This window comes from Papio anubis, chromosome 17 (assembly GCF_008728515.1).
Source record: "Papio anubis isolate 15944 chromosome 17, Panubis1.0, whole genome shotgun sequence".
NCBI classification, from domain to species: Eukaryota; Metazoa; Chordata; class Mammalia; order Primates; family Cercopithecidae; genus Papio; species Papio anubis.
The window spans coordinates 15,078,833-15,092,593 of record NC_044992.1 but is presented as its reverse complement, the minus strand read 5'-3'; the positions used below and the strand labels follow the sequence as shown (position 1 = coordinate 15,092,593).

Below are 13,761 nucleotides of genomic sequence, written 5' to 3'. Positions count from 1 at the left end.
TAAGAAAAAAAAAGAGCTACTTTTAGCTTGCAGCACTTCTTAGGGTAATGTGCCCACCTTACAGATCCAAAGAGTCTGCTTCGGGCGTCCCTTCTCTTTGCCACCCTCCTTTGTCTGGCCTTCCCGATTAATTAAATATTAATCTACTCACACCTTTTCTCCAGATTCCTCTTCAGACAGAAGAGGTTGAGCTGTGAGAACTGATCTCATTCTTAACCTGATTCCTATTGCCCCCATTCTGACCCTAGGATGTGACTACCATCGCCAACCAAATCCCAGCGATGGATTCCATTACCTTTCTCTGGTTGTGCCTGGTCTTCCAACATGGGCATTAGAAAGGCAAACAATATTGCAAACCTTTTGGTTTTATCTAGGGTAATAATGCTTTAGTAACAGTAACAATAACAACAACAACTGATCTCAGATATTTAATGCAATCCTAGAAGGTAGTTATCATTTTTATTACCCGCCTTTATCTTCTCCATCCTCATAACTATGATGGAGACACTGAGGCTCAGAGAGGACAGGTTGCTTGCTAAGACCATATAGCTCCTAAGTACCAGAGTCAATGTTTGAACCTAGCCTTGCCTGAAATAGGAGAATTATCTCAGCATGACTTTGAAACTCTTTCTGTCAGTTGCCCAATATGTTTTGCCTGGGCACTTTGACAATGGTGAGATTTCTGGTTAGTATTCTGAAGCAGTTAAATAACTTAAATTTATATTAAACATTTCTGGTTTTACTTTGATGATGACTTAAGAAAATGAATATAAACATATTTAGTATCATTGGGATAGCCACCTTGTAACTGAACAGATATAAACATAAGAAGTTTGCATCTTATTTTATATTCATGAATATTCAGAAGCCAGATATAACAGTAATTAAAGCACAATACCAGTAATAGTCCACATATTACTTAAATTTGGCTAACAGTATTCTTGTTGTCCTAGAAATGAGATGACCAGCTCTTTCAGAATATACAGCAACTGCCTCCACATAAAGCAGCACCAGGTTTAGGAGATTTACGGTAAAGCCATGTTTCCAAGGAGGTCTGTACAAAAAGCCAGACTTCTACCGGCAGTTTCTGAGAGAGAGACGCTTTCCATCCATGGCAGCCATTTACTTTTGCTCTGGGAGACGTCTGTAATTGAAAAGGCACAACTGGGGTATTTATTCATTTCTCCTGTTCCTCTAGTGTTCGGTGGTGTTACCGCTGCAAGTGGGCAGGGCTAAAATGAGCTGGTTATCTCAGGATCATGGAAAACCTGGAATCAACGCTCAAGAATGCCCCCTATTTTCATTGTGAGAAGGGAACCGATTCCATCCCTCTATGCCAGAAGTGTGAGACGTGTGTCTTAGCCTGGAAGATCTTCTCTACCAAAGAGTGGTTCTGCAGGATCAATGACATATCACAGAGGAGGTTTCTAGTTAGCATTCTGAAGCAGTTAAAGAGCTTGTATTTGTTACACTATTTCCAGAATATCCTTCAGACCACACAGGGAAAGGATTTCATCTATAACAGGTCCCGGATCGACCTCAGCAAGAAAGAGCGGAAAGTTGCGAAGTCCTTCTTGAACCAAATGTTGGATAAAACAGTAGAACAGAAGATGAAGGAGATCTTGTACTGGTTTGGGAACAGCACCCACTGGACCAAGGCGAATTATACTCTCTTACTGCTGCAGATGTGCAACCCCAAATTACTGCTCACTGCTGCCAATGTGATCAGAGTCCTGTTTCTGAGAGAGCAGAACAATATCTCAGGTAAACAAGGCCACAGGCAAAGACCAGAGGGCCCCCAAAAACCGGAAGGCAAGACTTCAGAAATCTGTAGGGAACTGCAGTTGTAGACAACATAGGTAGACAGAGATTGCACAGAATGCAGCGTAGGTTTTTTTGAACTGACACCTTGTCCTGACACCTGATCCTGTTTACCAAAGGAGAAATGACTGAATGTAACTTCCTTCTTGAAAATGATCGATGCAGGAGGAAGTACACAACTTTTAACTGACAAGCATTTATCATGGATTTCTGCATCTCATAGGCCCAGAAATGGCTGGCCCCTGCCTCTGACCCCTTAATGCTGGTGCCATTCCTGCTTTAGGGATTGGACTGGGCTTGAGAGGGTTGTAAAGGGGAAGCTATTGTTTTGCTTTTCAGCTACGCTGCACAGAAACCAGACCAAGAAGTCAAAACTTACGGCTTTTTTTTTTCTTTTTTTTTCATTCACTCTACCATGCTCCTTGCTTATCCATGAAATCAAACCTTAAAGTAGAGTTTCTCCAAGGCTGGAGATAGCTTAAGGGCCAAATAAGTCTGGGGTGGTAGTTCTCCAGCTGTGGCTTGTATCAGGATCTCCAGCAGGACCTGTTAAAACAAGCTCCTCCCCCAGAAGTTTGGACTCAGCAGGTCTGAGGTGGGCCCAGGATTCTGTATTTCTTTTTTTTTTTTTTTTTTGAGACTGAGTCTTGCTCTGTCGCCGGGGCTGGAGTACAGTGGCCGAATCTCAGCTCACTGCAAGCTCCGCTCCCGGGTTTACTCCATTCTCCTGCCTCAGCCTCCCAAGTAGCTGGGACTACAGGCGCCCGCCACCTCGCCCGGCTAGTTTTTTGTATTTTTTTAGTAGAGACGGGGTTTCACCGTGTTCGCCAGGATGGTCTCGATCTCCTGACCTCGTGATCCGCCCGTCTCGGCCTCCCAAAGTGCTGGGATTACAGGCTTGAGCCACCGCGCCCGGCCTGATTCTGTATTTCTTTTCTTTTCTTTTCTTTTCTTTCTTTTTTTTTTTGAGATGAAATCTCGCTCTGTCACCCAGACTGGAGTGCAGTGGCGCAATCTTGGCTTACTGCAGCTTCCACCTGCCGGGTTCAAGCAATTCTCCTCCCTCAGCCTCCCAAGCAGCTGGGACTACAGGTGCGTGCCACCATGCCTGGCTGATTTTTTGGTATTTTTTAGTAGAGATGGGGTTTCACCATGCTGGCCCTGCTGGTCTTGAACTCCTGACCTTGTGATCCACCTTCCTCGGCCTCCCAAAGTGCTGGGATTACAGGCGTGAGCCACTGCACCCAATCAGGGATTCTGTATTTCTATCAAGTTTCCAGCTAGTGCTGCTGTTGCTGGTCTGGGGATCTCTCTCTGAGAATCACAGGCCTAGGGTGTTGCAGAATCCTGGAAGTGTTTGGCCAGCTAGTTCAGGGAAGCAGAAGAAACAATAAGGGTGGTGTCTGTTTTGCTTTGCTGTGAAGGAATGCCTGAGGCTGAGTAATTGATAAGGAAATTTATAAGTAATTTATAAGGAAAAGAGTTTTATTTGGCTTGCAGTTCTGCAGACTGTACCAGAAGCATGGCACCAGCATCTCTTTCTGGTGAGGGCTTCAGGAAGCTTCCACTCATGGTGGAATGTCAGGGAAATCAACGTATAATGCGGCAAGAGAAGAAGCAAGAGAGGGGGAGGGGTGTCAGTTTATGTTAAACAGCCGGCCCTTTCTTGAACTGTATTAATAGAGCGAGAACTCACTCATTACTGTGGGAAGGACACCAAGCCATTCATGAGAGATCTGCCCCAAACCCAAAAACCTCCCATCGGATCTCACTTCCAATATTGGGGGTCACATTTCAACATGAGATTTGGAGGGGACAAATATCCCAACTGTATCAGGAGGCAAGAGAATTGAGCTTTGGAGGGGTCCGGGAGTGGAAGGGTCCAGCGTGGGGAAGCTCAGATTCAAGCAAGGGTGGGAGAAAGCTGGGAGGGGGTGGTCACATGGAGGCGTTTTGGAGTTTTAGCTCTTGAAGGTGTGTAATTCCTGTCACCAATGAGACCTGAGAGGTGGTCATATTTGTAGACTAGTGGAATCCAAAAGAATTTTAAAGCTGGATGGCCTAGGACGCAGTTAGATCACAAAATATGTCACTTGATTTATTTGGCGTGTCAGGGGTATAAAAGAAAGATAATATAGAATGAAGACACAGTGAATCCCAGGGTGTCAAAAACAGTAAGTTAGATTGGAGATCAACCGACTGGTTGATCCTTAATAGTTACATAAGGAGACCAAAGTCCAGGTCATCTGAATGACTTCACTTAGGTCACCCACCATGTGGACTGAAAACCAGGATCCCCTCCTGAGCCTCTTCCACTCTGCAGTGCTGCCAGCAGCAGAGGGCCTGGCTTGTACGCACAGATGCAATGCTCCACGGTGCTCTTCCAAAAGTTTCATCACGCACCATAGAAATGGGCTATTTACATTGGAGTTGTGTAAGTCCTATTACAGGTTGTGGCAACCTTCTTTTTTGTTTTTGTTTGTTTGTTTGTTTGTTTGTTTGTTTGAGATGTAGTCTCACTCTGTCGCCCAGGCTGGCCTGATCTTGGCTCACTGCTGCAAGCTCCACCGCCCGGGTTCATGCCATTCTCCTGCCTCAGCCTCCCAAGTAGCTGGGACTACAGGCGCCCGCCACCATGCCTGGCTAATTTTTTTTGTATTTTTAGTAGAGACGGGGTTTCACCGTGTTAGCCAGGATGGTCTCGATCGCCTGACCTCGTGATCCGCCCACCTCAGCCTCCCAACATGCTGGGATTACAAGCATGAGCCACCGCGCCTGGCCAACAACCTTCTCTTTTCTTAGAGTAGATTCTCTCTTAAAAAATTAAATGTTCTGGCCGGGCATGGTGGCTTACCCTTGCAATCCCAGCACTTTGGGAGGCCAAGGTGGGCGGATCACCTGAGGTCAGGAGTTCAAGACCAGCCTGGCCAACGTGGCAAAACCCCATCTCTACTAAAAATGCAAAAAATAGCCAGTTGTCATGCGCTTGTAATCCCAGCTACTTGGGAGGCTGAGGCAGGAGAATCACTTGAACCCGGGAGGTGGAGGTTACAGTGATCCAAGACCATGCCATTGCACTCCACCCTGGGCAATAAGAGCAAAACTCCGTCTCAAAAAACAAAAACAAACCAAAAAAAGGTTAAATGTTCTAATTTGACTCGAGGGTGGTTATTTCTATCATGGAAGAAAATTCATCTTGAGCTTCCAAAGAACATTCCCTGTTGCAATTCTGGACCTCGACTCTCTCTCTCCTTGTGTAAACAGCTCAAGATAGTTTACATTGGAAGTACGCTGAAACACTAACAGGAAGCTTTCTGAGATTTCTGCATAGAAGTTTGGAGGCCCCAAATAAAAACAGACATAACTGCTCTGGTCTGTTCTGTACGTCTTTAAAAGAAGGAAGAATCACGCCTGTAATCCTAGCACTTTGGGAGGCCAAGGCAGGCGGATCACGAGGTCAGGAGATTAAGACCATCCTGGCTAACATGGTGAAACTCCGTCTCTACTAAAAATACAAAAAATTAGCCAGGCGTGGTGGCGGGCGCCTGTAGTCCCAGCTACTCGGGAGGCTGAGGCAGGAGAATGGTGTGAACCCAGGAGGTGGAGCTTGAAGTGAGCTGCATTCGTGCCACTGCACTCCTGCCTGGGCGACAGAGTGAGACTCCGTCTCAAAAAAAAAAAAAAAAAAAAAAAAGGAAGCAAGAAAAAATGAAAAAGTTTCTCTCCACCTCATTTTCCTCAACACACCTGCTTCAAGAGCAACCTTGTCTTGGTCTTTTGTTTTTCAGGGCTCAATCAAGACATCACAGATGTGTGGTTTTCCCCCGAGAAAGATGACAGCTCCAAGTCTGTGACCTCACAAGTCTATTGGACAGCCAAAAGTCAGCACACATCCCTTCCTTTGTCCAAAGCCCCAGAAAATGAACACTTACTTGGGGCAGCTTCTAACCCTGGTAAGTCAACTTTCAACAAGAAAGCCAATATGAAACCAATGTGAGATTGGGAAGACCCTGTGGAACTGGAGGGGCTGGCAGGGTGATGGCATCTGGGGATGGCAGATTTGAGGAACTCACATTCATTTAGCATCTACAATGTGCTGGGCTCTTTGACATTTACTTCCCCATCTAATTCTCACAGCTGGTAAGGGGAGGAGCAAGGATTGAAATTGATCAGTATGGCCCCCAAACCCATATTTTCACCTCTCCACTGCGGTGTCCACAAGACACATCTGAAAATAGAAATCAGAAAGGAGACTATCAATGGTTTCCTTTGGAGTCTTTCTCTGCTCCGGGCTACAATCCATCATCTAGTCCCTGGGCTCTGGCATGGTGGCCGGCTCTAGAATTAAACCCACCAATGGCTATTTTTGCAGTATTGGATTCGATCTTGAGGAGGGAATAAAATTAATGGGGAATTTGGTTCCCCACCTCAAGGCACTCCTAAGTTGGGTTTTGAAGCAAGACATATACATGAAATATCATAGGAAACACAATATTGTAGGAAATACAAGGCATAGATTCTAAAACACTTATATGGAAAATTTCAAATTTCAAAAGTATATAGAACAGTACGATAACCACCCACCCACATAGCACTGGCTTCAACAATTACCAACATTTTACCAATTTTATTCCATTCATTTCCCCCCCTTTCTTAAATTGTTTAAAATTTTTTCTTGTTGGAGTATTTTTAAGAAAATTCCAGGCACAATGTCATTTCAGACTCTGATACTCTAGACTTCTCCTTGGGCTGAAAAAGTGGAAAAGTACATGTATATTCGGGTCAAACGGTTCTATTCTCATGTGGCAGAAGAGATGACAAAAATCTAGTGGCCTAAGGGTAGACTCTGAGGAGGTTTATTTTGTGGGAGAGCTTTTGGTGAGGACTTCTTCTTGGCCCGGAGTTTCTACAGAGCCGACTCAACCACATACCTTTCTCTGGCTTCACTCTAGAGGAACCATGGAGGAATTCACTCCAGTGTATTTCTGAAATGAATAGGCTGTTTTCTGAAAAAGGAGGCATAACCAAGCCAGGGTACGATCCCTGCAATCTATTGGTTGACCTGGATGACCTCAGAGACCTGTCTTCTGGGTTCAGCAAATACCGAGACTTCATCCGTTACCTGCCCATCCACCTCTCCAAGTACATTCTAAGTATGCTGGGGTGTTTGAGGGGATTTCCCAGACACCTCCCATCTTGGCCCAGTTCTGGGGTTTCTGGGTCCATCTTTTTTTTTTTTTTTTTCCAGGAATGCTGGATAGACACACCCTGAACAAGTGTGCCTCTGTGAGCCAGCACTGGGCCGCCATGGCTCAACAGGTCAAGACGGACTTGTCAGCGCACGGCTTCATTCAGAACCAGATTATCTTCATGCAGGTACTTCCTGCAAGTCTGAAAGGGGAATGTCTGAGACCAGCTTCATTTTTGTGTTGAGGCTGATCTGACTGTGGACCTTTTGTAAACCCTTAGCTGGCCTCCTGCTCTACATTTGTGGCCTTTTAGGCTTCATGGGTCTTTTCTTTTTGGTCCAGACTCCTGTTGACGACTGAGTACTCTCTTGTGGTCAGTGCATCTCACAAGGACCATAAGGATAGAGACCACTCAGGAGCAGAGAGGCAGAGCCTTTCCAACACCTCACAAAGCAGAGAACCCCCAGTCCCCAGGGAGTTATATCACAGCTTACGCAGCAAGAAAGCCATAAATGCGTTTCTGCATCAGCCTCATATGGAACACAGATGTTGATGAGGCCGCAAAGTATTTTTTTTAAGTTAAAACGCAATTTTCCCCAATGGTAATCTTCTCCAGCACTTTTACTTCTCCGTTTCTTGCCAGAAGTCTCACCCTACACCATGGATTTTGGTAACTTGAATTTTTTTCCCAGCAGAGAGGACAGAGGATGAGAAGCAGCAGCTATGGTGAGGCTGGCGACAGTCTGACCATCTTTGCTGGTCCCCCTGTGGCATCTGGTGTTTATTTTTCTCCTCCATTCGATCTGCACACACTGCCAGGGGAACTAGCCAGCACTGGGCCCGCCTGCCGCAGCCAGGGCTTACGCATCCTTCAGATTTTGCCAAGAACTAGTTTTTCCCTTCTTCTTGCAGAGTCGGAGCCAAGAGTAGCCATTTTCTGTTTTTATTTATTTTTATTTTTATTTTTTTGTCTTTTTCCAGGGGTCCTACACAAGAGGAATTGATCCTAATTATGCCAATAAGGTTTCTATCCCAGTTCCTAAAATGGTAGATGACGGGAAGCGTATGCGTGTGAAACATCCGAAGTGGAAGCTGAGGACGAAGGTGGGTTCCAACGGCATCTGGGGCAAGTAACTGTGAACGTCTCATTCTAATTGGCCATTGAAGGCTGAAGTCCAGACTCAGCCCGGGAGTGAGGACAGAGGATCATGGCAGGTAACACTCCTTAAGGAAGACCAGAGTTCTGTGTTGCTACTGACTTACAAGATACTTCCTCTTCTTTTTTTTTTTTTCTTGAGACAGAGTTTCACTCTGTTGCCCAGGCTGGAGTGCAGTGGCGCGATCTCGACTCACTGCAAGCTCCGCCACCTGGGTTTGCGCCATTCTCCTGCCTCAGCCTCCAATGTAGCTGGGACTACAGGTGCCCATCACCACATGTGGCTAATTTTTTTGTATTTTTAGTAGAGACGGGGTTTCACCGTGTTAACCAGGATGGTCTCGATCTCCTGACCTCGTGATCAACCCACCTCGGCCTCCCAAAGTGCTGGGATTACAGGTGTGAGCCACCACGCCCAGCTGACACTTCCTCTTCTTAAGCCTTGTTTTACTCATCTGTTGGATGGGTGGATTGATCTGGTTGTCCTCTCAGGGTTCTTCCTTACTTCAAAGCCCATGGCCGTGTTCTGTGTCCATGGCACCAGGTCATTTGGTGGCAGGTTCAGAGGCCAGGAGCAGCTCCATGAGCCCATGCCTCTGGAGGCTCCAGCATCTGCTGCTCAGGAATTTGAGGAGGACCGGAGGGGAGGGCCAGGGCTGGTTCCAGAATGCCTGGGGCCTGGATGAATTCGGCTCCCTCATCTCTCACTTCCAGGTTCATTCTGGCTCTAGGATGGAAGGAGAGAGTTAATTAAATGTAGCCCTCTCCACTAGTTCGTGGGCAACAATGAAGAGTGAACGGAAGACTCTTCGAGCTCTTTGCTTTGCCTCTCAAGGCATGGTTGATATTCCTAAAACCATTAGATTTCTGCCCCCTCCTCCCTGCTTAAAGTCCATTTTTTTTTTTTTTTTTTTTTTTTTTTTTTGAGACAGAGTCTTGCTCTGTCACCCAGGCTGGAGTGCAGTGGCGCGATCTCGGCTCACTCTGCAAGCTCCGCCTCCTGGAGTTCCCTGTTCTCCTGCCTCAGCCTCCCCGAGTAGCTGGGACTGGGCACCAGCCACCTACCGGCTAGTTTTTGTATTTTTAGTAGAGGCGAGGGGTTTCACCGTGTTAGTCAGGATGGTCTCGATCTCCTGACCTCGTGATCCGCCCGTCTCGGCCTCCCAAAGTGCTGGGATTACAGGCTTGAGCCACCGCGCCCGGCCACTAAAGTCCATTTTGAAGTCTATTCAATTGGCCCCAAAAGGATAGTTAATAAGGGATGGTTTGACTGCCGCTTCCCAGGAGGAAGCTATGTTAAATTAGAATCTGAGAAACAGAAGCATCCAGAGAGAGCATCTAGTTCATATGACCTGGAGGGACCAGGCAGGTGACACAAAGGAGGAGGCGGGTGGTGTGGGCAGTAGCGGACGGTGTGGCTGTCATGGGCTGGACAGTTCACCTGCATCTGAAGAGCCAGCTGCTGCTCAGTTCTGGCTAATTATTGTCTTGAGAGATTGTCTTGAGGCCCCTGACCTGTTAGACCATCTAAGCCTTAGAAGATAGAAATCTGACATATTATGTGAAATCTCTTGCTTTTATTAAATACTGGCAACCAGTTAAAAGCAGTTTTAAAAACTACATGTGCCAAAGAAAACACATTTCTGGGCCAGGTGCCGTGGCTCATGCTTGTAATCCCAGCACTTTGGGAGGCCAAGGTGGGCGGATCACAAGGTCAAGAGTTTGAGACCAGCCTGGCCAACATAGTGAAACCCCGTCTCTACTAAAAATTACAAAACATTAGCCGGGCATGGTGGCAGGCGCCTGTAGTCCCAGCTACTTGGGAGACTGAGGCAGGAGAATGGCGTGAACGCGGGAGGTGGAGCTTGCAGTGAGCTGAGATCGCGCCACTGCACTCCAGCCTGGGCGACAGAGCGAGACTGTCTCAAAAAAAAAAGGAAAACACATTTCTGGATTTCATTTGACCTGCAGTTATTCATTTCTGAGCTGGTCCCTTCACCCATTTTGTAGATAAAGAAACTGAGGCGCAGAGAAGTCAAGCTCTCCCAGCCAGCTGAGTCAAAGAGGCATTAATTTGAACATGGACCTGCTTTTGTTTTCAAGTCTGTTGCTCTTTTATGTATAACACAAACAACACCCTTCTTCCTTGGGTGATGCAGTCAGTAATGGCCCAACAGAAAGACTACCCAGCCAGTGTTTGACATTCTAGGAATGTATTGACAGAATTGGAGCACCGTCATCTCGGACGAACACCGTCACTTTAAGTTCCAGGTCCCTTTCTAGTCTCATGCGTTTCAAGGAAATCACTTCTCTTCTAACTACAAGCAGCCAGAAAGAGCAGACAGTAAAACACAGATTAAGACATCTCGGGCACAGAGGGAGGTGGGGGGAAAGTCTCTTGGGTAACTGCCGGACTTCACCCTCATACAATGGGCCCCAGTAAAACAGTGGGCCATAATAAGCACATTCCTTTCCCTTCAAGTGCACTAAGATAGGGAAGCTAAATCAGACTCAGGGGGTATGTCCGCAGCTGCAGAAAGATGTATGGGGACAGACACACAACTCTGCCTCCCAGATAAGCACAACAAAGAGACACAAAAGCAGTCTGAACATCTGATAAACTCTCCCACCCTGAATCCTTAGAAACTCTTAGTCTCTAAGAGAGTGTGGCTTCTGACCTAACTCGCTCAGAATTCCCTCCCAGATTTGAAATAAACCTGTTGACTGTCAAGCCACCCTTCGTGTTTCTCTCCTCTTTCTTTAATTCTTACATGTATAGTTTAAGAAAAGGGGCCAGGTGCAGTGACTCATGCCTGTAATCCCAGCACTTTGGGAGGCTGAGGCAGGGCGATCACCTGAGGTCAGGAGTTCAAGACCAGCCTGGCCAACATGATGAAAACCTGTCTCTACTAAAAATATAGAAAATTAGCCAGGCATGGTGGTACATGCCTGTAATCCCAGCCACTTGGGAGGCTGAGACAGGAGAATCGCTTGTACTCAGGAGACGGAGGTTGCAGTGAACTGAGATTGCGCCACTGTACCCCAGCCTGAGCAAGACAGCGAGACTCCATCTCAAAAAAAAAAAACAGAGAGAGAGAGAGAGAAAAGGGAGAGAAGCAGGTGAAGCAGCATGGAGAACACATTAATAGCAAGACTAAGCAGTTATAGAGTCTTCTAGGAAAAGTGGAGGTGAGTGAATAGCATGAGTGTAAACTGTGTGCCAGGCACAATGCTTGTAGCTCTGCATGCAGCATTTACTTAACTTTACCATAGATCGAGGAGATGTCGTTGTTCCCAGCTTATGGATGTGGAAATGAAGGATATGCTGTGAGAAAGTGCCCAAGGTCTCATAGCTGGGCAGTGGCAGAGCTGGAATTTAAACTCAGGTCTTTTCCCTCCCAATGACTCCACCATGTGGCTTCTTGGGCTCACGAAACTTAGGAGATGAGCAAAGGCCAATGAATTACCCCTGGGTTGGGAGAATCCAGGGCAGCATCATTTAATTCAGGCTGGGATATGGAAAGCTCCCTGGACCCTGGAGGGGAGGCAGGTTGGCAGATTCTTCCGGGCAGAAACTTCTTGGTGGACATTGCTACATGGTTAACGATTAAGGAGAGGGAGCAGAGGAAAGAGGGCATCTGAGGAAGAGTCTAAAGGCATGGAGCAGAAGGCTAAGGTTTGGAAGGAGACTTCAGAGATGTCCCCAAGAGGACTCTCAGGTGCAAACATGATGCTGTGTTCTTCTTTGCCTTCAAGATAAATATATTCTGCTTTTTCTTTCCTGCTAGTCTAATGGGACTGTAATTTCTGGATATTTGAGGATAGAATATGGCAGGGAGTATAAATGGAACTGAGAATCTAGTTCAGTCATCTATGCCAGAATTTAGCATGTCTGGAATGCCATACCTGCTCAGAAGGTGTGTGATAGAGGAAGAAAGGAGGGAGGAAGAATGAAGGCAGGCAGGAAGGAAATAAAAGAAAGACTGGGAAGCAAACAAAAGCGCCCCTGTCAAGACTTGATAAAATTGATTTCCTTTCCCTGAGTCCCAGATACCTTATCTGTAAAATAATGAGAACATTTTGTGGGGCAAGTGATCTACCTTGTAAGGCAGCTGCAAGGACAAATGAAGGTTGCAGATGTATGAAAACTTTGAAATGCAGATGCAGGTGGGGCGTGGTGGCTCAAGCCTGTAATCCTAGCACTTTGGGAGGCCGAGGCAGGCAGACCACCTGAGGTCAGGAGTTCGAGACCAGCCTGGCCAACATGGTGAAACCCCGTCTCTACTAAAAATACAAAAATTAGCCAGGCGTGATGGCACATGCCTGTAATCCCCCCTCCTTAGCAGGTTGAGGCAGGAGAATTGCTTGAACCCGGGAGGCAGACGTTGCAGTGAGCCAAGATCGCACCATTGCACTCCAGCCTGGGTGAGAAAAGCAAAACCGTCTTAAAAAAAAAATGCGGCCAGGCGTGGTGGCTCACGCCTGTAATCCCAGCACTTTGGAAGGCCGAGGCGGGAAGATCACAAGGTCAAGAGATTGAGACCATCCTGGCCAACATGGTGAAACCCTGTCTCTACTGAAAATACAAAAATTAGCTGGGCATGGTGGCGCATGCTTGTAGTCCCAGCTACTCTGGAGGCTCAGGCAGGAGAATCGCTTGAACCCAGGAGGTGGAGGTTGCAGTGAGCTGAGATCGCACCACTGCATTCCAGCCTGGCGACACAGCGAGACTCCGTCTAAAAAAAAAAAAAAAAAGCACATGCATAGCATGTATAGCAGTAATTTCACATGTGGCTTAAAATCCCTGAGTGTGCTTTGTACTATCAGGTAGATGTAATACACACATGACATTCCGACTTCTGTGAAATGGTCAGTCAAAGGGCACCTGTGACTTTATGTTGTGAGGATACCCTTTGTGAGCTCATTTTTGAAAAAGTTGTGCTATTGGTGACATTTGGAATTCAGCCTTGAAGGTTCATGGAATCAGGGCACATGGAAAATCAAAGAGGTGAAACAAAAATTAAGAACCTTGACCCAACACTTTCTAACTCACGGTTTCCTTTGGTGCTTGCTCACCGGCTGCTCCCTTCCCTGCAGAGAAGCAGCCTCAGCCTTCAGAGGAAGAATCCGTGAGCCCTGTGCCCTTGCCAGGGAGACCCTAGGGGCTCTGGGACTGTGGGTATTTGAAGTTACCACTGAGATTTAACTTCAAATATTCCCTTGTTAGAATGAGTACAACCTGTGGACTGCATACCAGAACCAGGAAACGCAGCAGGTCCTAATGGAGGAGAGAAATATTTTCTGTGGAACCTACAATGTTCGCATTCTCTCTGACACGTAGGTACTGGGTTCAGAATCTGGGTCTCTAGGGACGCTTGAGTTATCCATACTGACACTTGGGATTTCCCTGACCTTTGTGTACATGGAAAGGCAAGCTCTCCTCACCTCAAGCTCCAGCCCTAAACTTGCACGTGATCTCATGAAGACAATAGCTGCTTCATTTTGCACCATTCTTGGCAGTGGGTAAAGGATATTTTCCCTTTATAAATTTTGGGTATGCTGACCAACAACCTTTTGCACAAGTCACACATAAAA

General features: G+C 46.6%; 1 protein-coding gene across 5 annotated transcripts in view; it reads left to right on the top strand.

Annotated features, from left to right (window-relative positions):
• CDRT1 (CMT1A duplicated region transcript 1) overlaps nt 1–13,761 on the top strand; it is a 44,657-nt gene continuing 30,896 nt past the window's right edge. Inside the window, exons 1-6 of one of the 5 annotated variants that reach the window (XM_017950357.3) lie at nt 1–1,764; nt 5,610–5,774; nt 6,774–6,974; nt 7,070–7,197; nt 7,992–8,114; nt 13,394–13,503. In XM_017950357.3, the coding sequence (XP_017805846.2) occupies nt 1,260–1,764; nt 5,610–5,774; nt 6,774–6,974; nt 7,070–7,197; nt 7,992–8,114; nt 13,394–13,503 (1,232 nt within the window). In that variant the 5' untranslated portion in view covers nt 1–1,259. The remainder of the gene's footprint in view (nt 1,765–5,609; nt 5,775–6,773; nt 6,975–7,069; nt 7,198–7,991; nt 8,115–13,393; nt 13,504–13,761) is intronic. The other 4 variants (XM_017950356.3, XM_017950355.3, XM_009189714.4 and 1 more) reach the window with 4 other exon arrangements.